The 23,767-nt window shown below is 40.3% G+C and overlaps 3 protein-coding genes across 6 annotated transcripts; 1 reads left to right on the forward strand and 2 right to left on the reverse strand.

Annotated features, from left to right (window-relative positions):
• Positions 1-252: 252 nt before the first annotated feature.
• On the forward strand, positions 253-5,696 carry c18h17orf75 (chromosome 18 C17orf75 homolog). The gene is made up of 10 exons (XM_062438608.1): positions 253-579; positions 1,317-1,391; positions 1,824-1,949; positions 2,224-2,352; positions 2,535-2,595; positions 2,686-2,805; positions 3,080-3,144; positions 3,287-3,426; positions 3,536-3,639; positions 3,987-5,696. Exons 1-10 carry the CDS (start codon positions 437-439, stop codon positions 4,200-4,202), a joined length of 1,179 nt encoding a protein of 392 aa, XP_062294592.1. The 5' UTR covers positions 253-436; the 3' UTR covers positions 4,203-5,696.
• A 1,512-nt stretch (positions 5,697-7,208) lies between these two features.
• LOC133999953 (uncharacterized) lies at positions 7,209-8,248 on the reverse strand. The gene is made up of 4 exons (XM_062439302.1): positions 8,192-8,248; positions 8,021-8,098; positions 7,814-7,846; positions 7,209-7,334 (listed from the first exon to the last, which is right to left on the reverse strand). Exons 1-4 carry the CDS (start codon positions 8,246-8,248, stop codon positions 7,209-7,211), a joined length of 294 nt encoding a protein of 97 aa, XP_062295286.1.
• Positions 8,249-8,511: 263 nt separating this feature from the next.
• On the reverse strand, positions 8,512-23,607 carry rhot1a (ras homolog family member T1a). 4 transcript variants are annotated; one of them, XM_062438014.1, is made up of 22 exons: positions 23,231-23,607; positions 21,259-21,317; positions 21,053-21,134; positions 20,917-20,960; positions 20,772-20,825; positions 20,548-20,600; positions 19,913-20,021; positions 18,715-18,816; positions 18,478-18,576; positions 18,172-18,280; positions 17,895-18,015; positions 17,432-17,516; positions 17,172-17,317; positions 16,903-17,003; positions 16,628-16,758; positions 16,337-16,420; positions 16,048-16,170; positions 15,699-15,901; positions 14,019-14,141; positions 11,433-11,439; positions 10,785-10,909; positions 8,512-9,807 (listed from the first exon to the last, which is right to left on the reverse strand). In XM_062438014.1, the coding sequence occupies exons 1-22, from the start codon at positions 23,265-23,267 to the stop codon at positions 9,690-9,692; spliced, it is 2,115 nt and encodes a 704-aa protein (XP_062293998.1). In that variant the 5' UTR covers positions 23,268-23,607; the 3' UTR covers positions 8,512-9,689. The 4 variants fall into 4 exon arrangements, with proteins under 4 accessions (XP_062293998.1, XP_062293999.1, XP_062293997.1 ...); XM_062438015.1 differs by lacking the exons at positions 10,785-10,909; positions 11,433-11,439; XM_062438013.1 differs by lacking the exons at positions 10,785-10,909; positions 11,433-11,439; positions 14,019-14,141.
• Between the last annotated feature and the right edge of the window lie 160 nt (positions 23,608-23,767).

Genomic DNA, 23,767 nt, shown 5'->3' on the forward strand with positions numbered 1-23,767 from the left:
CACAAATGAACTAATTCATCAATAAATGAAGTTAGAAAGGATTTACCAAAACAACATAAAACAGTCGACATGTACACCATTTAAAAATACACACATACATTCCTAAAATAATTTCTAATTGTTGTTTGTCTTCTTACATTATTGTGCTGGTAATAAAAATAAATAAACAGACATTTGTCCCAGGAACCTCATCAGACATTCATATCACACTCGGACTTTTTTGAGGACGTACACAGCAGACGCATGCGCAAAGGCAATATAAGCGGAGATACCTTTTCGGCAGGTGTAGTGGTTGTTTTTGCGCTTTTATATCATTTTAATAACACTCAGATATCCCAGCGTCAGTAACACATCTCTACCACAACAGCACAGCGGAACAATAAAGATATCGCCTCGTTATCTGCCAGTTTAGCGGGCTGCTAGCAGTAGTAGCATCATGTTTACCTCCCAAACCTCGTCTTTCCAAGACTCAATCGACGTGGAGGAGAGAGATGATTTTGACAGCGAAGAAATTACTGGTTACAGCCATAAAATCCAATTGAACTGCTACTACACCATCTATCTTTATCAAGGCACAAGGTAATGGCCAATTATTTGTCTCATTTTCTGTTTTGAACAGCTGGTGTTACCTTAACGAATTGTGTTTCTGTTCCTGATGTTAAAATAAGGAAAAGGTGTTCGTCCACTTTGAGATTTTACAGGTATTGAATGTTTGGAAATAATTTTATAATGTGTTTTTACTTTATTTAATGAGAAACGTTTATTATTGGATTATGACTTATTAGTATTTTTATCACATAGTAGATTAAACTTTCCTCACAGGACACAATTAGTTCTCTATCCTTAATGCAACTTCCTCCCTGGTGTGTAAACAGTGTTTGTTTGTGTCTGTTTTATTTATTCTGCAGTATATAATTCTTACTCTATAGCAGTGGTTCTCAAACTTTTTCACAACAAGACCTCCCTAAACTAACAGAAATTAGACCACGGACTTCCATTTGATAAGATTTTGTGCCATCAGAGATTATTTTTTTATTAAAAAATGACTTAATTAGTCATGCATTTTGCCATTGTGTTACTTACGGATGGAATTATAGTGAAAATAAATTATTCGCTTTTTTGCTGGTGACCCCCTGGAACCACCTCAAAGACACCTGGAGGCCCCAGTCTCCACAATGAGAACCACTGAACTCTTTAATTAGTATAAGTTGTAGTCCCTTGTTCCTGAACCTGCTGACAGTGACACTCATGCAGGTAAAAACAGATTTGTCCATTAAAAACTAACCAGGTGATGAGTAAATTGTCAATTGTCGTAGATCTGAGGCTTCTGGGGAAAATGTGGCATGGAACCAGAGAAGAGCAGACTCCACAACCAGTCAGGATGACTTTAGGTAACAAAGGAGCCGTCCGCCTGCCTTCTCCTTGCTTTCAGTGGTCGTTTCTCTTTCTCTTTCACTGTTTTGCATTGGTGTATCCTCGGGCTGCCACGGGAAATCCAATCAACATGGAATCGATTGTTTTCATTCGTGTTTTTGTCCTGATTGTTCATTGCTGTGCTGCTGAGTTACATGGCCCTCAGGTCTCTCCCAATCTGAACAGGGTCTCCACTTCCACATGTTAAGTGGAGTTGAAAAAAGACAAAATATGTGTTTTGTCAGTGACTGGGAAGACACAGTTACAGCTATGTGACTCAGTTGTGTGTTGTGTTGGATGTGGCTTTTGATCATCAGCTTTCTCCATCTGCTCTCCTTTGACTTGAGTTGGCTTCCTCGTTGGCTTCACTGGCTGCCTGTATATGTTCTGACTCTCTGCCCTGTCCACAGCCTGACACTGATTGACAGCAGCCTGCCACTGGAGGCAGAACCTGAGCTGCGGACCTATATCTCAAGGAGGCTGAGTAAAGGAGCCCTGCTTGGAGGCATGGGCAACATCGCCACGGTGGAACTCAGGTCATAATTCTACATATTTATTCATACACTGGAATCATTTTCCCCCCATCAGCAGGGTACAAAATTAAGACCTTATGTCATAACAATCTAAGATAATGTGAGACCTTATAATTCTTGCAGCACATTCTTCATTATCCTATTATACTTGGTATCATAGAGGATGGAGCCTGTTTTATTCCATCACAGTAATAAAATGTAATTTCTGGAAATGAAGGTTACAAGATGGACAAAATTAGCACATTAACACAACATTTTGATTATTTACTTTTCCCAGTATCCCAGAGCAGGCAGTTGGCTGCTACTGCTGTCTGCTGGAGCAGGAAAGGTCTCCTGAACAGCCGGATGCTGACGGCAATGGATATGTCATCTGTTTCATGGGGGGCTCTGAAAAAGGACTGAATCTATATCCTTTGCTCACAGCTCATTTTATGTTTTTAAGTATAACTGAAGCTCTTCTAGCATGAATTGTATACACAATCCTTGCTATAACACAATGTTCTTCCCTGCATTGTTGCATTGGTTCCACATCAGTGTAACTTTGCACAGATAAGCAGACCGTAGTTTCAATTCCTTGACCACATGCACATTTAGGTTAGAGCTCGATAAGTATGTCCAAGGACTACATAGCAGCCTGCAAACCCCAGAGGTATGAGAATGTAACATCGTGTAATTAAGCTGTTTGTTATTTTATTATCAATGCAAGATTGACGTGTCCCTCTGTGTGTGTGTGTACCAGCTGCAAAATCTTGAGACAGAGGTACGTCCCTATCTGAGCCAGTGGTACGAGGAGTCGGTGATGCACATTCATCGGGTGGTGCAGCTGGTGCAGAGCAACATCAGCTTCTTACTGCATGCTGTGAGTCCTTTTTCACCAATATATAAAGATTAATGCTCACTAAAAATACTTTTTGGACGTGCTGGATTTAAGATACAATATATAATGATAGGAAAAGCCTCTACACACTCTGATCCATGCAGATTTATACAAGTTTAGAACTGTTTTCTGACATGTTATTTACCCTGCACATTTAAACCCTGTCATCCAGTTTATTTATTTTCTTAGAAGCAGTTGTAAGACTTTCATTTTCCTCAGTACAATGCATTGCAGCCACTACATTTTCTGTATACAGGCCCTGAGTCACACACTTGTGGAAGTCACCAACTCAGACGAGAAGACAAAGGCTGATGTGTCAAGGTGGGTTGGGTTCGAGTCCCTGTACTTACGCTACCACATGATAAAATCCTACAATTTAAGAGGTCTGCCTTCCTGCATTTCTTTGTAGTGTAGTGTGTAATAGCTTTGTTAGCTGTTAAATGCCTTTTGTATACTGCACCAGGTTCATCAAAGCAGCCAGTTTGCAGGGCCTGTCACAGCAGGACACCACAACAGCCTCTCTGTGTAAGGCTATTTCAGAGGACACACAGTCTGACCTGATTATAGACTGCTCGACCAGCCCGCCCACACTCACCAACACTGGTACGTCGTGCTCAGTGACATATTACAAGAGCAAAGAAAAATAATGTTTTTCCCTCTGCTGCAAAAAGTCACTGTTGAGCAGTCTAACGTAGACGTTTTCTCCCCCCAGTGAGCAATAAGTTCTGTGACGACTGGATCCAGGCTTTTTTAAACGCTGCAGAACGGTGTAATCCCTTCCTGCTCAGACAGATTCTGGAAAACTTCAAACTTAAGGTGGGAAAACATACATACACACAAAATATATTATTTGGAAAAACGTTTTGGGGGTCTGGACTAATTAAAGAATAACATGGCTCTGCAAAGTTTTTATGTGACTATAGTGGCTTTAAAATGCTAGATGACAAAACTGGTAAAAAAAAAAAAAAGTGTGTATTGTACAACTTGTATGCTTCAAATACAAGCCATAACAATTTCCCTCCAGCCAACAAGATTGAGAAACTCTGGATTATAGCTCTCAGTTCCTCTTGACAGACACCAGACACATAATATTTTATTTTGATTTCTTCCCCCTTTTTTAAGCTTGTTTCTTCCTCTTATTAATCACTACTGCGTCTCTGTAGGCGATCCAGGACATGAACAGCCTGAAGCGCTTTGTGCGGCAGGCAGAGATGAGTCACTACGCCCTGTTTCGCTGCTGCCAGTTCCTGCAGGGCTGCGGAAACGGGGATGTGCTGCTGCAGAATGCCAGGGCGGAACACAGCGACCTGCCTGAAGCCTGCAGCATTATCACTGTCCTGGAGGAGTTCCTCAGGGACCAGGCCCAGGCCCAGGCATGATTCTTTTACAACACTTAAGTCCAAGTTGTGGTGCCTGGCAAGAAAGTTTACTCTACTAGCCACAAAGCAGATAAACTAGTATCATTCTAAACATAACACTACATCCTATCTTTAACATATGTTTGCCAGATTAAATGTGGCAGTGAGGAGTTTCGGCCAGCTGCTGTGGCAGATCCACAATTTAAATATAAGTTTTCTGTCCTGACACTCTGCTGCCTCTCTGCTAGAAGAGTGGTGGTCCGATTTGGACTTTGTACTGTAAAACACTGACAACATACGCTCGGCTTCTCAACAAACGTGTCTTTTTAAGGCTAATTACATTTAACTGGTTGAGTAACTCCTAACATGTAAGACTAGTTATCAATTGACAATGAGATAAAAATGTTTTCATGCATTGTATAGCAGTTACCTCCATATACCCCATATACACTTCAGGTAAAGGCGAATTAAAAAAAAAAAAAAAAAAAAAAAGATGAAGTGTCACAACCTTACCCTTCTGCGTGAGTGTGTTTAACAATACTATGAACCAAATATTATTACTTTTCTTTTGCTAACTGACAATGATCACAACACAGAGTTGATCCAAACTGGTGTGGAGTTATCTATTGCTTACTTGATGTCCAAATATTCTTTAATCACTTTTTTGTATTTAATTTGATTGTACTGTTTTTCTTTAAAGAAGAAACATATTAAGAATGCACAAATCACTTTTATGCTTAGCATGGCACATATTCTTTGCTTTTGCTCACATTTAAACCCAATATCTGCACTACTATGTTAGTTTTGTCTAATTAATACTGTTTGCACATATGTCTATCAAGTGATATTAGATGTGTGTTTAATCCTTCTCTTGGAATGCAGTGCTGTAGATATCGTGTAATTTTTGGATATCATGTGTACAGTAGTGCAAATTATGTTCTGTTTACAAACATTATCTTCCAAGCCTTCACCAGCTAAACAGTGAGAACAAAATGGGCACTATATGACAAGCTGCTCACTACAAACTGCTCACTACAAGCTCCTGTAATATGAATACCCACACAAAAAAAGTTCTGAGAAGAAACAAAGAATAAAATGTAGAATAAAAGTAGATGACATATTGAAAAGTAAATGTTAGCATGCCCACATTTTATTTTCCTTTCATCGTGTACCTGCAGCAAAACAGTTTGGTGTAATAAACCATCCCTCATCTGAGAAAGTGAAGATCTTTATATTCCATTAAACCCATAAAGGGTTTTAAAACTAATCTCATTCCCATTCAAACCAGTCCAAAGTATGTAATATAGCAATATCAATGTTGGTGGTGTATATTTTTTAAAACTGTGAACCAAGTGACAACAAAACAAGTCATTTTGCTATTGTGAACCATAGGGTGACTGACCTACAGTATGTATGTGAACATTTGTGTACAGCGTGTTGTATAAAGTTATTACTGTGTATGTGGTTGTTGGTCCTGTATATATAGAGCTACAAATAAATACCACATTGAACCCATCTATTGTGCCTCTGCATGTTGTCTAGCATACTAAAGTTAAACACAAAGCTGCAGAAATTAGGCACAGAGAATTATATCTGGTCCAAACATTACATGTATGGTCAGTCAGAGTTGGTTGCTGCTGCCTTCCGGTCCACTACTGTTGTCCTCATACTCTATCGTCCAGTAAGCTCCTTCCTCCGGCTGCTCCTCTGCAACCAGAAACATATACATGATCTTGAGATAAATAGCTGAGATCATGTTTGCTGCACAACTTGCACATGTGTCTTTTGTTGCATATAACACATATAATGTACTTGTATAAGAATAAGTGAGAAGACAAAAGAGAAGCAGGATTTACCTTGAGTGTGATCAGATGTCTGTTTCAAAATAGAGCTTGGTACATCGTAGACGTTCTCTGTAGGGTCTGAAATGGACAACAATAAATGTTTACTTTTTTTGGTATAACCAGGTATTTAAAAGCTAGCTGCTGTACAAAAATTGTCTTCTCACTTTGATGGCCAGAAGCTCCCCAAGAGACAGGAACATCGTACACACCTTCGCCCATCTGAGGTGAAGAGTTGATGCACATTTCTGAAGAGATGTAACACATGATTGTCCCAGTTTGGATATTTAACCACCATTATATGATATGTCCAAAGAGATGTTGAGTTATTCACTTAAAATATATTTAAGATCATACTGTTTCTGATGGGTAAAACATCATAGTCTCCTTGATTGGCCCCCATATGATTCAACGCACCGGACCATTGATCACTGTTGAGATTGTCACCTGAAATCAGAGTTTAGCACCATGTGAACTAAATTCAAAGCTAAATTACAGTCAATTGAAAAAATAACATGAACTGTCATATTCACATTACATGAGCACATTTACTGTTTTGAGGATGTTGGATTCATGCCCCAAATCACTTGACTCTTGTGAAGGGACAAATATGCAAATACATTTTAATTACTGTTGTGATGTTGGTAGTTACAGGCTGGCAGTGGGTTTTGTGAAGGAACACTGTACAGCTCCTCAGATGGGCTGACAGGGATGGTAAGGCTCTTGTTCTCATGGTGGATGTAGTTTGATGGAGGAGGGGCTGAGAGGGGCCGAACTGGCAGCGACTCCATTATACTGTCAACGTCTGAGGAGGCAGGTCTGCTACTATGTCTCTCTTGCTGCTCACACACTTGGAGGCTGAGAAACAGGGAAAGTACATGCTCAGTGAAGGTGCCATTAAAGAAAGACAATCACTCAGATGCATGTTAAGTAGACCAATCATGGGGGTTTGTTATCTCTCAGATCTGCCACAAACAGAAGTCCTCTTCCTACTTACTGTTTACTTCTGTGGTCTGAGACGGCAGAGGTAGAAAGTTGCATTGCTTGCCACAGGTGTCCTACCCACTCCTTTCTGAGGCCAGCTGTCTCTGCAGCCTACACGTGCACAAACACACACACACAGACAGTGGATTGGAGGCATGTACATGACTTGGTTAGAGGTAACACACACACACAGCCTGCAGACTTAGAAGCTGAACTGAAACAACCCACAGTGTTGACTCACCAAAACTTTTCTTTTCCCGTTGGTCATGATGAGCTCAAACATGAAGCGCTTGCTGCCAACTCTCTGGACCTCTCTCACTGATTGCACCTGACATGAGAGGTGGATATAGACAAATATTTAGGTAAATACTTTTTCATGTGTCCTATTAAGGACAAAGCAACAGTGGTGGGGGAAGTGCTCAGATATTTTACTGAAGTAAAAGTAGCAATACCACAATGTAGAAATACTCTGTTCAAAGTAAAACTAAATAGAGCAATGTGTAAGCAGTATCTGTATCAGACAGTGTAAACTGGTGAAAGTCGTTCTAATTTGAACTACTTTGCTAGTTAATCGAATATATAATAATTAATTCATTGATTAAACTGCTGAAACTTAAAGTTATAAAAGCTGTCACTTAAATGCTGTGCCTCTGAATGTTATTGAAAATATAAAGTAGCATTAAATGAAATTATTCAAGTATAAATACCTCAAAATTGTAATTAAGTACAGTACTTGAGTAAATGTACTTTTCCAGACTGCAATTCAATTTTTCATATATCAACTGTAATAAATGGTGGAAGACTTACTGTGTAAATGTAGTAATATCCTCTCAAATGTGACTGTAAAGAGATCAACGTCCAATGTCAAGGAACCCAAAAGAATCCCAAAAATAAAATCAAGTTTTAACCATCTATATTTGATTATTTTTTGCTTCAGTGATTAAGTGAGGTAATAGGCAGGGACATAAGGTCTTGATAAGACATTTTAAGGTTTGTAGTAAAAAATTGACTTACAGCATTTCCATTCTTCTGGGTATAAAAGAACAAGGTTGTGTTTTGGAGCCTGAACCAATATGTCACCCATTTCAATTTCTATAGAGATAATAAAAAAATATGATTGATGGCAATCAAATGCTCTTTTTATTAGCGTATTAAGAAAATGTTTAAAGATCATTTACAACTTACCAAAGTATCTTTTCTTTTCTGTAAGAAGCCCTCAAACAATACTTCATCTCTTGGCATGTTGGTCTTCAACAGATAATATTACACTGTGGCTACCGGTAGTGTTAATATAATCTACCTATGTGTATATTGTGACTTCCTCCTCGCTTAGACTGAGAGCAGTATCATTCACAGCCCTTAACCACATACTCACTTCCTATTCTGGCTCAAAAAAGTCCCAGTTGTACACAAAACACTGGAGCTGTGCGTGTTATTACACATTTACTTTTTGAAATGCCAGGTTACACTACTGCTCTGCTCAATGATACAAGGACACAGTGACGTCAATGGGTGTAAATGTCATTTATTACAGATATTTAAAACCATTTTATTCTCTTTGTCGCTGTGAAATTAGCGGTCATTTCACCCAATAATGCGCATACAGATGAGCCAGATCATACAACTCTTTTATTGTAAATGCTGGAAAAGAGAAGAAACACTTTTTTGTAGTTTTAAGGTGGGAGAGGTGCACTGACTGGCTGTTGTTAATAGCATAATCTCTTGCTCTATGGTGCCTCTAATGTCATAAAAATATAATGAGGGTCAAAGCTCTAATTGAAAACCAGAAAAATAAAATAAAAACAGAAGCAGGTAGTTATACAACATGAGGACAGCTTTGATAATACTAAATACAAAAATACATGAAAAATGCCCTCCATCTGTTTCATTCAGTGCAGTGTTAAAGCACTCAAAAAACAGACTAGAAAACAAAGAATCAGGTTAATAAATTAACACACAAAATAAACAAGTGCATGACATCCATGACCTTTCTAGTGTTAGATGTAGCGCTGTTTGTTCTGACACCTTCTGGAGGTGTAGGTGTGAAGAGCTGCTCCAGGTCGACGTGGGAAGCTCTTCTTCTGGCTTGTGATGTTGTCTACAGGTCCAATCCTAAAGTTCTTGGGGAATACATACATAATATACTGCATATACACATCTATAAACAGATTTAAGTCCCTTTGTGGTAGTTTCTGTATATGGCTGCCTCTCTCTCTCTGGTGTCCAACCGTCTGACTAATAATACTGACCTGAGAGAAATTAAAAAGAGGACTGGATAATGACCATCAGCTGAAAACATCCAGTGACTGACCTGGACTAGACTAGACCAATAGATCACAGAAAGTCAGCATTTAGAAATCGGCTGATACACAAGTGATATTTCAAAAAAATTATCTGTTCTGTCCCCCCTCAACAAAAATCTAAATCGCAAAAGAATGACAGTTCAATCTTCAGTTTTAAATGCATATAAAATGTACTTTTTATATGCTTAATGATTTAACCATTTCACTCATTTGTTTCTTGCTCATGATGCATTCAGATGAATGGGGCAAGGTGGAGTTGGGGCTGAGGCAATGGGCCGGGTCAGTTGGTCAGCCAGTCTTTTCAGTCTTTCAGGTAGGAAGGAAGGGGCAGAGTGAACCCAGGGACCGGGGGGAGGAAGTTGACATCTCATGTTGTCCCATCACCGCTGCTTGAGAAGTGCTCTGTACATGGCAAAGCCCAGCACGGCGAACACTGTGGCACCGACGCTCGCTCTCAGCCAGAAGGTTGAGTTCTTCAGGTCCGCCTGAGCCATGTGCCTTTGAAAAAGAAACGAGACAGAAAACAGACAGCAGGTGAGGGGGAAGTGAGAGAAAAGAGGGAGCAGTATATAAAACCGGTGAGCACAGTTATGCCATACTTTCTACATTTGTAAAACCGCAGTGGGATGGAGTTGCCAAATGACAAAACAAAGTCATGTGTCCTCTTCAGAGGAAACTTCCTGAATCAGGACCATCAATGATGAATGTGATACTAGCTTGAAACAGGAACATGTGCTTTCTCTTGACATTTGGTTTGGTTTTGGGAAACAGGACTGAACAACACAGCAGTTGGGTGAAAAGAAGGAGAGGCGTTGGGCTATGAGAAGCAGCTGCTCTAGTTTGCACTGGGAGGCAAAAAAAACCAACTGATTTTTAAAACTGGGTTATCATCTGTCCTACCAGCTGACCTGGTACACGTACACACACACACACACACACACACACACACACACACACACACACACACACACACACACACACACACACACACACACACACACACACACACACACACACACACACACACACACACACACACACACACACACACACACACACACACACACACACACACACACACACACAAACTATGCAGACTGCAACAAAGACAAGCTTATGATTAAGGAAATTAAGGACACAGCAAAGAAGAAAAAGAAAGTGTGATAAGCAATAAGACTATAAAAAAACTCCCTCCAGCAGGACAGAGAGGTTTACAGTTAAACTTACAAGGCACGCGCGAGGACCTGTGTACCTGAGTCCTGTGGTAGCAACAGCAGAGAAACTTGCATACAACATTATTTAACTCCAACATCAGTCACTCATGCTCTCTAGCAGCATCTCTACGGCCTCTCAGTACATAAAAATCAGCATTAATAATTATCACAAACATGTAATGAAGCATACTCGCCCGTTACTGAACAAAAATATAACATCCTTCTCCCAGTGGATGGGTTAGGGAGTTTTCCTGCCTTTACCTGTCTGAGGGAATAAGCTGCTGCGCAGAGGCCTCCATATAGATGGACCTCTCCACGTTGGAGACAGCTGAAACCCGCTGTGTCAGGCTGAAATCTTCCTCCAACAGCAGGTAGCCCCCCACAGCCTCCACCCAGCCCAGCAGCCTTCCATACACATACACACCCGGTCACACATTAGCCCTGAGTGTGCTCACACACACTTAAATACAGTAGGTAGAGCTGGGAAATGCATCATTACAATATCAACGCTATCATGTCACACTGAATATCATCTGAGATTTATTTATTAATTCCTGTACTTGTTTTTGCACTACAGTATATATTCTTTAACATTAATAATTATGATTTTTCAACACTTTTTCTTGTTTAAATTTCTATTTAGAGTACAGCCAAACTCAAATTATCATCACATAATGCACAGCAAGGTCCTATTTTCTACAACCCAACCTTAAAGTTGAGAGACAAAGTCAAAACAAAATCATTTAGGTTGGTTTTGGTTGAATGAGATTTATACTGATGGTTTTTGGAGGTAGATGAAATATTCTTATTGCACTCATTTTGATTTGAATGCTAAAAGTATCAAAAGTTATACCAAAAATATTGTCTGTTAGCAATAACGTATTACTGCATACGGATTTAATCAGTAACCCCAGCTCTGCCCAGCCTGAACAGTATGAACTACAATCAACACCTAAACCAGTAAAGCACAAGCTCAACCATGACTGCGACCAAACCATATCAAATATCACTTCAAACTGTGAAAAGCCAGACACACACGCATACCGCAAATATAGACTGTACACACCACATAGCAGCGACACTGGAAATGTGGGGCCAGGGTAAATGGAGACTCTTTGGGAATACAATAGTATCCAATTTGTCTTAATTCAGTTTGACAGTTTTTCATACTTTCTCTGTAACTGTTTCTCTGTCCTTGAATATTTTACATGCATTGTTTGGCAGCTGCTATACACTTTTTTGTCTTTTTTGAATAGGTAACAAATCAAAGTGCAAACCAAGAAAAAGTAACTAGGACCTTTTTATTTATACCTCTGTCTACCTCTATTTGGTTTCTCAAGTGGCTTCAAAATGAAAAAGAAAGGAAAACAACTTCCTGGTCATTTACTGGAGCTCATTTAAGCTCATTTCCAGCTCTTTATTCTGAGTTTCCACTAGAATGGCTTTGCATGATTCATAGTAAATAAAGAATTCCCTATTTATCTTGTACTAGTCCTTTATGCCACCCCTCAGTTCAGCCCCTCATTATTTGACACTTTGGCCATGTTTAATATGAACATCTGACATTGTAACATCATATAGATGACTCAAAGTAAAGACCACTGTGGCTCTGTACACTGCACTTTTAACTACTGGTGCTTGCTGATCTAAAAGAGTTAATACTACATTTAAAACATTTTTTTACATAGTGTTATCTTACCCAGTCACCCAACACACTTTTCAGAAACAACGCTGGGCATTCAATGTGGTGTGTCGGCCTCTTGCAAACTGCCACAGCTGGCCTGTTTAGTGTCATGCTATTAATAGTATCAACAAGTCCCAGAGATTAAAACGGCCTCAACACAAAGGGTTAGTGCTGAATGACACACTATGCAGGTCTGCCTGGGTCCATAACAAACACACACATGTAATTATAATCACCCAAAATCAGCAAACACACAGCAGGCTACAACCCAATCCAACACTATAAACAGCCATTAAAAACCTTGCTTAGCGGTCCAGTAAAAGTCTATTTTATCAAGCACACCACGCTTTCTTTGTACAGACGGACAGATGAGAAATCTATTCCCAGCTGCCAGTAGATGGCGATATTTTGCTGCAGACTGAGGCATGCCATTGGTTACCCAGAGAGGTAGAGGACAGGTGAGTCATGCAACATAGCAGCAGGCAGATTAACAGAGGGTGTATGCATGCAAGAGGAAGAGGCAGAGGGGCAGCCAAAAACGTTTGTGTGAACACCTACAGAGTGGAAGGGAAAAAAACACAAAGACAGGAAATACAAGATAGGGAAAAAGAGGATGAAATGACAGAGTGGATGGTACAGTACAATACAATTTAAACATAAAAGAAAAACATTTTGACTCGAAACATCAGTCAGTAAAATTAATTTTTGAAGTCTAAATCCACAGGAGAGCCAGTCAACAGAATTTGATTTGCACTTAAAGTAACAGATGTGCTCTCCTGTGGTTATCGACTTCAGTGTTACGAATAGAAATGACACGGTGAGACTGAAAACATCAAAGATCATCCACAAATCAAGCACTTTTATGAAGGTTAGTGCCAAAAAGATATCAAGAGACAGGATGAATTTTAAGAATTGTATGTGATTGAAAAGAAATGACATGTCAAACATGCAGACATGCAGATTTCACGGAGGTTTTCAGTTTAAATGAAGCATGAACCAAAGAGAATGGTTGTGTTTCTGTCATTTTCTATGCAGATGATATGCTTGGTCAAGATTTACAGTTTGCATATCCACTGGAGGACAGGAGGGAGCAAACACAACTGATTAAATGGCGGAAAAACACCGTTTTATAAACATGAATATGCTCAAAACTATCCAAATACAAAAAAAACCCTCAACTTCTCAGCATGTTTGTGTTATGTATGGGGGTCAATATTAGGAATTTAGTGAGCACTGCACAAGTAAATAACATCATGCATTTTTCACATGGCTTCAACAACACACGGTTACCTCCCTGGCTAGCAGCCTGGGTGTTAGCTGGCACAGCATGGACACACCTCGCTGTGTCAGACTGTACAGAGAGCGGGTGGGCTGGCTGGAGCTGAAGCAGAGACCAAGACACCAAATATGATTTATGAGGGGGGGAATGAAATGGCAGCTCATTTCGGATTTGGGTGTGAGGCAACATGTAAATAGATGAAGAACAGAGGGGAAAAAAACAAACAAAACAGCTGAAACAATGACCTCCAGAATAAAAGACTGACCATTTTGAGATGCAGCCGAGCAAAACACTTCATCCCTACCAACATTTAATATTCCCTTTTCCCTGCAGTGGATATGCAGTGTAAATGTGACCACTGGTGAGCACTGAAGGAAAGCAGAGGAGCGGTCACCACCACCAGTGTTAGAAAGCTTGGGTGAAAAAGTAGCCTTTGTGTGACCCATCCTGGGAGTCAAGCCCGAGGGTGGGAGACACAGAGGAGGAGGAATGAGTCTATGTTAAAACACTAGAGCTTATTCTATGTATGAACCTGTTGTAAATGACCCTGCGGAGTTGGGCCTTAATATTGCGCAGCAGCTCCAACTTGAGGAGGTTCTGACACAGGCAATAGGTGCACCTGTTGCAGGCGCACATGCAGCGGAGACGGGCGTGACTGCGGAAAGACACACAAAAATGCGTGTATTCACCACCGTACAAAGATAACACGCACCAAACAACACACACATACATACAGAGGAGGAGGATATCAAAAGACCTCCACCTCCTCCACTCTATTACTTCAATCAAAGTATAGACAACCATATATCTATAATTAAGTCTAAAGGAAAATAAGTACAAGGAGACGTAAGGAGAGGTAAACTACAAAGAAAGAAGGGAACAGTCACAACAAGAGAAGGATAAAAATTTACAAAATCAGTTTAATCTTTGACTCTGACCACTGAAACCTTTCTGTGACCAAACTAATCAGTAACTATAATCAGTTTATGATCAGCAGCTGTGATCATAAAGCTTCCAAACACCACTATCAACAAAAAAGACTAGTTTCTTTCACTGTATACTTCAGCCCTGGTCTTTGAGGAAACCTTTAATTTGACTGCATTAAAACATAGTCTTTAAGAAGCACCTCAAGATGGAAAGTCTGCACTGGTTTGACAGTTTAAAAGGACAGGTTCTTTTTTTTTTTCTTTCTTAAAACAATAGTCAGATGCCCAAACAAAAAAGTCAAATCAAGTAGGTATCTTTCAACGTTACAGTCTTTGTAGTGCTTAAGTCCCTCTTTTTGTTGCTATATTTCCACCTCAACAGGCAAACTCAAAGAAGGAATTTGATGCTAAAAAGACTGTAAATATAGCAGATATTCACTTGGATTTTGGCCCCCATCATTTACCCAGTGTGAACAGGAGAATGATTACAACAAGGAATACCTCTTTCAGTGTTCATCTACGCCTCTGACTGCTGTTTTAAGACAGTCTTGAACAATTGTGAGACTCTCCGTTAAATAACTGTTTTCTGAATCATCCATTCAACTGTGGAGCAAGGATTCACCCTCAGTCAGTATCCCAACTCCTTGTCAAGTCAGGACGGAAGCTCGACTCTCAGAAAATAGTTTTCTTTCACCCAAAGCGTTGCTACTTAAACTCAAATTCCTGCCCTTGAGTGTGTTAGAGCCAATCGCTCTAAACAGTAAGATTCCTGAACAGTTCAAATGAGATTTAGTAGGTGTGCCCTGTTTAATGGTGATTAATGTACTCTGAAATCTAATCTGATCAGAGAGCTTAGAGGAGTTCAGACACCCTTCAAGCTCTTTAAAGTCAAAGGATTAACTTCAAGGCTCGAGTTACAAGCGTGGACACACAGAGACACAACCTACACAGAACAGAAAGTATGCATTTAATTTGTTTTGGCTGTTTGGTTACACGGTCAGGAAACCACCGTCTTCATTTACTGACACACCAAATTTCAAGCGCTGACTGAGCCCCGCTTCTAACTTCTCTGCACAGCATACAGACGCTGGCTTTTATTACAATTCCTATGCTGTAACCTTTGAATATTACGTGCAACATGTGACTACCTGACACATACATAGAGGAGAGAAGTAAAAGTGAGGAAACACTCGTTTTTTTTTTACATGGGGATGGTTGAGGATTCAGGACTGACAGAGGTGTAAAGGGGTAAACTAGATGAGACCACAAACAGGTTGAATACTCACGGATACATGGCCATGGTGGTGAGTCTAGTGTAGATGTCCTTGTTGGGTGCGTTGGCTATGTTGCACGTGAATGGCTGGGGCGGGTGGAGTTTGTGTTTACGGCAGAACTCATGTGGTGAGAGGCTATAGTGCTGCCGTACTTCGTGCAGGTCCGACTTGGCAGCTATCACCACACATGGCGTCTTGCTGTCGATGAAGTATTGCTGCAAAAGACAACCGCTCAATGTAACATGTTACACTGAATACAGCGGGGCTTACAAGACTCGGTGCATCTCTGGAGTACTGAAAAGTATTTTCCCTTTCTCCGAAAATGAGGAGACAGTGAGAAACACATCCCCAGGTTACACACCTTGTACACTTTGGCGCAGTATTCAAAAGAGCGTGGATTGTTGATATCATACACCAGGCAGACCACGTCACAGGCCAGGTCCGCCTCTGACAGGAAGTCAAAATCTGGCATCACCTCATGGAGCTTGTAGTGTGAAGACAAAGACAAAGAGAAAGTGTGCAGATGGAGGGATTAACATTCACGAGTACTAATGCTGATACACAGTAAAGCGTAACACTCAGAATATGTAACAGTAATCCAAAGAGCAGATGATGCTGTAAGAGGATTCCTCTCAGTAAATAGTCCTTACCAGCAGGTACTTCTCCTGACCATAAACGTAGGTCGTGCTGATAGCATAGAGGGATTTGTGGTCTTCTCTAATCCGCCTCTGTTGCTGTGGTGAAAATCAATCAATCAATCAATTAAAACATGTTTCAGAGTTGCTCCAACTCTGGAAGTTTATTTAATTACAAACAGTCTTTGGTCCATGCAGAGGTGGATCATGTTTACACCCTAAAAGTGGTGTCTGTTCATAAACCTTAAACACAGTTATAAGCTGAAAACACCAGTTTAACAGGATTATGCTTACTATTCCACTGACCTGCAGGTTCTTGCCCAGGAAAGTCTGGAGGAAGCCGCTCTTCCCGCTTCCCCGCGCCCCCAAGACGTTGCAGCGGAAGACGCTGCGCTGGGTCTGTTTCTTCTGCAGATCAATGCGCTTGTTACGGGTCACTGAAAGAACAGGCAAGAACATACATGAACAGTGGCAACATATAGTAACTTTAATACATCCCTTTTGCAAAAACTTTTCAAAGGTTACACTACTCCCAGGCATAAAACACCAGAGGAGAGTTGAATTGAATAACGTTCTCTTACCTGTAATGGCGGCTGCTTGGGATTCCTGTTCATAGATGATGGAGTAGCCAAGGTAACCTAAGTATTCCAAACTACGCTGAACATCTAGATATGTTGTTAACCTACCACAGGGAACACATGATAATAATAAGTTTGACAGCATGGGAATTCAAGATTTACGTGTGTGTGTGTGTGTGTGAGTTGTAAGATGATCTATGTTCTACGTGTTATACGTGTGTGTACGTTTGTGTGTTTGTGTGTGTGTATTAATAGGCCTGCTCCACACTCACGTCCACTGTGAGAGGTATCCCTGGTATGTGATCCATCCTTGTTCGTTAGTACAGACCGTGTTGTTGACATCCGGGCCCCAAGGCATGTAGGGAAACACTTTGAACAAGTCCCTCACCTCCTCTGGCGACAGCGCACAATCTCTGTCCTGCACACACACATCAACACACACAACTTTTAATACATGCAAACATAGGAAAACATGGAAGACTTAAAAAACATAAAAAGCAACAGGGGGAAAATGAGATGTCTGAGAACTCACTTTGTCATGCTTGTCAAAAACACTCTGAAGAAAGAGGTAAGCGTTGTGGTTAAACTCTGTGGTGCAGTCTGGTGGGATCTTTATCCTGGAAGAAAAGGGGACGTTACAGAAACATTCATTTGATGTAAAGAGCACGGATGGAGTCAAAAATTAACAAAAACTGGCAGTACAAGTGGAAGAAACAATCTGACTAAACTTCAGGCTATAAATATGAGCGCACCATTTCAACAGCAGAGAGGAAATTATATGTCAAGAGTACTGAAAATAGATCATGAAAAAGAGGAACCTGATTTCATAAAACTAATAATGACTACATAAAGATACTATCATGTATAAAACACACATATATATATATATATATATATATATATATATATATATATATATATATATATATATATATATATATATATATATATATATATATATATATATATATATATAAACATATTGTTGCACTTACATGGGGAACAGGTATTCCTGTGTGAGCTCCAGGTCGTCATCATAACCGAACCTCCTCAGCACCGTCCAGGTGGTCTCGTGTCGACCACGCTGTATGAAGAGGGTGTGCAGGAACAGGAAGCCTGCAAGAGAGGGACAGTGAGGCAGGAGAAGAGATGCAAGTTAGTGGCCAGCAGCGAAATGACAATGATGTTCATGAAAGAATGGATAGAAAAGAGGAGGAAATGGATGTGAGTAGTGAAATAGTGATGAGGAGGAGGAAGGAGAGAGCGTCTGACCTTTGAGTGAGAGTCCGTTGTCTTTGACTCCATCTGTCATGTTCCTCCTGACCACATTTTTTACATCTTCTAAAGCCTGAGGCGCCAGTGGTGTATTGAAACATGTTCTCTACATATAAGAAAAAAAACAAACCAAGTTATACATTTACCCAAAAGTAACATGCATTTTTTTCAGGTTTGCCTAATGTCTAAACATGTCAGGTCCTTCAAGTTGTGCTTGTGATGAAAACTTCCACTTTATTGGTAACTCTCATGTTATCGTGAAAATGATGTTGACAGTGACACTATTAGGAGTGAAAACATTACCTGGAAGAAGTTGAGCTCATTGTCATTAAGGATGCCGTCATTGTCCAAGTCAGACACTTTAAAGATTCTAGTTAGAGCCTTAATGCATGATGGCTTCAGCTGTAATACAGAAGGAATTAATTCATTGAGGTGGTCAAATACAATCAACCATCATGAAATTTCACACTTTCATAACTGGTGCAATCTTTAGCAGTAGATATACAAAAAAAAAACTTGCATCTCCAGTGTAGACCTCACCTCCTTCTCCTCTGGGCAGTACAGGGGTCCTGTCGGGTGGAGGACAGCCTTCTGGGCATAGTAGAACAGCTCAGAGATGTTCTTCAGGTTTTTGGCAGAGCACTGAGGAAACAGGGAGCACATGTGAAAATGAATTAGAGATATGAATCAGAGCAAGCAGAGCAAGCTCCAGCAGTAACAAACGAGACCAGCTAACAAACAGCCATTGCAGCATTTATCAATTTAAACCAACTCTGAGGTGAAGAAAATGCCTCAGTGCTCAGTCTGTCTCCCCTCAACACAGCAGAGCACCCCTCTTCCTGCTCACTGTGTTATTCTCATACAGGCAGAAGACTATCTCATCTACCAGTTAATGTTTCAAATATTCATCAGCATGAAAGGTCATTGATTAACAGTGGAGATGATAAAAGAGTTGCAATGACACTGAAACACTGTGTTTGCCTACTTTTTTTTTTTTCCAAGCAGAAAAATGATTGGGAATTATTAAGGGAATGGATAAAGAATCCGACTGATAAGCACAATCAATATTGGCATAGGTAATGAATGCCCTGCAAAATTATGTGAAATTCATCTACACAAACTTGGATGATTCAGAGTGTTGATCAAACACAGAGTCGATAACACAGACTAAACTATGAATGAAAGCTAACCCTAAACCAACACCTGGTCGAACACTGCTACCTCACTTGTGTGACTGACCCCAAACTGTTTCCACTCTGTATGTGCCTTCCCTCACGTCCCCCTCATCTACCTCATGTAACTAATCCGGCTGAGGAAGGCATGACGTGAGCCGTCTCATGTCACAGAGGGAAATTTGAATTTAACTGTAATACAAACAGACGCCAGCTTCCGTCATGACAACCAAGCCTCTCAACACACTTCCAGGCAGGCAGGCAGGCAGGCAGTCAGCAGGCCTTGGCCTCTGCACACAGGGTTCACTGATATAAATCTATTAATGACTCAGCCAGAGTGTAAGTGGAGTCAGGAGCTGGACTTTCAGACTGAGAGCAGCTGGGGGCTGATTTGTCTGCGTGTAGCTAGCCTCACTCAGACATTACATTCGCTGCTTCATTTCTCTCAAAAGCTTCATCAAAGTTTACTCTGACATTTAATTGAGTGGGACTTCTAAATAGTCCTGACTCAATGGATCCAAAAGGTGTTTATGTATGCATGGGGTGTGTTTGTATTGATCTCTTACCTCTACACAAGTCTCAATATCTTGGTATTGGTTCATGATTGGCAGGATGGTCTCCATGCTGCTGTGTTCCACCAGGTCAGACTTGTTCCCCACAAGGATCAAAGGTACCCTGCAGTCACGTCATTTATTACTTCATTATGTCAGCTTAATAAAGCATACTAAACAAATTCACATTCAGTTTACAAAATCTTTACTTGGCATAAAAACACACCAGTGAATCATTCAATTAACTTCATTGTTTTCATCACTCAGTGATTTCGAAAACTTTCTACTGGTTTCTACGACTGAACTGCTGACGCCACTGGTTTAAGTGAAAATTTCAAATTCAATGAGAAGGTCAATCCATTAAAATGAAAACCCTGAATAATATCAGCGCCGATCATATCTACAGTATGAGCCTATTGTTGCTTTGTGGCCGATTGACGACATTGTTTGCAAAAACTTTCAGATGCACACAGCAACAAGTAACAACACAATAATATGCTACAAATCAATCAGAAAGCATGCTCACTGACAGAGCCTGGCAATGGGACAGACTGTACAATGCAAATAAAAGCCAGATCTGCCCATTTTAACATGAAAGGGTTTAATAAGGTGCAGACACAGCACCAGGGAGGACAGAAACACACACACACCTGCTATCCTTGTCCGTTCTGTCATTAATGAGGGGAATCCAGTGGCTTGTCACCTAGGGGAGGAAAGCACAGCATCAAAGACTATAGCCGGGCAAACATTCATTACAAACACAAAATCATTTTCACAGATTAAGATGATCAGCATGTGCAGTGTCCCCGTCTCAAATTACACACATGCTGCAGTTATGTGAACAGTTCTGAGCACAGAGAGAAAGCACGCTCACCTTTTCAATGGACTTCTTGTTGTTCACTGAGTAGACTATGCAGATAACATTTGCCTGTAAATGGAAATAGTGACATTAGCTTGCCATGTGCATAAGAAAAATGTGGAGAAAGACCGGATGAGAGTAAAAATGAAGTCAAACCAACCTTAGATATTTCTTGATACAGCTGCTCGTCTGACTGTTCTGCCTCTGAATGTTTCAAAAGGATAAAATGTTACTTTCACCAAATCAATACAAGGTACTAATAATTAGTCATGTCCCTCCCTTTATAAAAAAAATACCTGAGTAGTCCACAATGTGTGTGGGCACCCTCTCTGGGGTGACATCGGCTGGGATGGTGATCTCCTCAGCTCGAAGGGGAACCTAAAAGACAGGAGACAAAGATCCTGAGTGCTGACAACAAGCAAGCTTCGATAAATATTAGATGTAGATTTGTGCTATTCCATGTATACAAGTAGGATGTATATGATGGTCTGTTGATACATACCTCATCAGGAAACTCCTCACTGACCAGAGACATAATCAGTGACGTCTTCCCCACCTTGGCTGTATGTGCACAGGAAAAAAACATCTTTATTACAATCTGGCTTTACACACATCCTTTGCAGACAATGTGGCATTAACGTTTGACCTCTCTACCACTTTCTCTGAGAGGTCTGAGTAATGTGCTAAGTGACGGGACACAGATATGAGCAGTGGAAGAGTGTTAAGAGTTCTCAAATGAGAGCTCACAAGGCGAAGAAACGTGGTCTGCAATTAAGTCTACGACAGACAGATTGTTATTCCTGAAAGACAAATATTGTATTTCAGCGAATACTCTACATTTAATCAGTTCTAGTGAGGGGTGACCACATCCAAATATATTACATTAACTACAGAAATATTATGATTCTGCTGCATTCTCTCACAAATTACAAATGAGAAGCTTGAATACTGCCAAAATAAAACAAAAAAATAAGCACCTAAAACAACAACACCTCCATCCACCACACTATAATATTTATATTATGTCACCATATAGATTAACAGTGAGATGGATGTTTTAACAGCCAGAACTTGCAAAGCTTTTTGGTTTGAAGCACCTCCTGCTCCTCATTGTCTCAATAGGCCAGCTGAATATCTAAGGCTGAAAGTCATTATTTTCATGATCAATTATTTTCTAAATTGATTGATTCATTGTTTGGTCTGAGAATTGCAGAAAATTGTGAAAATATTTTCACTGTTTAAGATGTAACATAAGATGTCTCATTTTTTCCAGACTAATAGTAACCAACTCAAAGGTATTCAGTTTACTATCATAGAGGATTAAAGAAACCAGAAGATTTTCACATGTAATCAGCTAGAACAGATTTTAAAAATCTCTCAAATTATTAATTGATTATCAAGAATAGCCAGGCAGTTAATTTTCTGTCAATCAACTAATCGTTGCAGCTCTGTGAGTAATTCATCCATCTGTAATTGACTGAACTTCACAACACTGAAGTAGACACATAGCATTTTGGCTGCACCTCTCTCAGGAACAGTGAGTACCAACCTGCCTAATGTGGCCATGTAGGCCATCCTGCATAGCCACAGCTGAAATATAAATAGTACCAACAACACATGATCTTTAAAAAAAGAACAAACAGACCAGGTGAATCACAGTCAGGGACAACGAAATCTGTGGCTTTTTTATGGTGTAAAGGTTCTGGAAATAAATTATTTTGTTCTGCATCTCTGTGCAAATTACAGCTGAAACTATAAGTTGATAATTGGTTAGTTGATCAACAAAAAATCATGCGCAACTATATATCATTTTATTGATCATTGCATAATTGACTTGTTTGTCCACTGCTCAATTGGCTTGTGAATGTTCAATTTTTACCAGCCAGTGCATATTTTAGCTGGTGCTAAACTAGTGCTCTGTTGATAATCAGTTAATGGTCGAAGTCATTTAGTAGTCAAAATGACAAATATTTTCTAATTCCAGCTTCACATATGTAGGTATTTGCAGCTCTTCTTTATCTTATGTCAGAGTTAATTGAAAACATATGGGTTTTGGGCTGATGGTCAGATAAAACAAGCCATTTGTTAATGTAACCTTGGACTTGAGGGTGTTGTGATTGTGAGAAATTGGGATTTTTATATACATGGCCATCCTCAGATTATGTCTGATTATTAGAAGTAGCAGGTTGAGCATCATGAGAAGACATTTAAGACAACCATCATGCATCATGTGATATTTAATTACAGCTAATAGAAGTCACCACTAGACATTTATACTGATCACAGACTTTGGATAAATCTCAGTCACTGTGTGACCCTGACAGAGACACATTGACAGCCCCTCATTGCACATCTAATCACACTCCTGGTTATGTGGAGCATCTGTTAGCTGTAGCCACTTAGCTCCTTCACCGGTAGCATTGAAGCTAATAAAGCATCCAGCTGCTTAGGGATTAAAGACTTCAGCTACTTACGCTCCCCTACGAGTAGTATCCTCACGTCCTTCCTCATGTTTCAGCTCGCTTCCTTCTGCAGAGAGGACAGTCTTTATTGTTTCATGTAGTCCTCTGGATGCCGTCCTCCTCCAGCAGTTTACCTAATGTCAGGCCTGCGCAATGTAGCTGTCAGACTCTCGCCGCCTTTTTGTAGGACAAAACGGACGGACAGCTCTCGGTGCCTCTTTATGCTTTTTTACGCGCTTCTTCTCAACTTGCGACTTCTCGACAGAATGGAAATGCAGTTTAAAAAGTCCCCTATGGCACGTATGTCTGTAATTTCATGTAATTCACAGTCTTTTTGCCGCTTGCATGGCATTTCGCAGCGGATGTTTCATGGACATGCCTGACCTCCACTTCCCTGGCAACTACAGCAAGCAATACGGGACAAACTTCACCTCGAAATTTAAAAACGCTTCATGCTGCCCTCAGGCTGCAAAATAGAGAACTGCATTTTGTCCATGCAAGTCTAGTCCTCAGACAAGTGCCCAGAGGCCCTTGGGTAGGAAAGGGGCC

Source organism: Scomber scombrus, chromosome 18 (assembly GCF_963691925.1).
Source record: "Scomber scombrus chromosome 18, fScoSco1.1, whole genome shotgun sequence".
Lineage (NCBI taxonomy): Eukaryota > Metazoa > Chordata > Actinopteri > Scombriformes > Scombridae > Scomber > Scomber scombrus.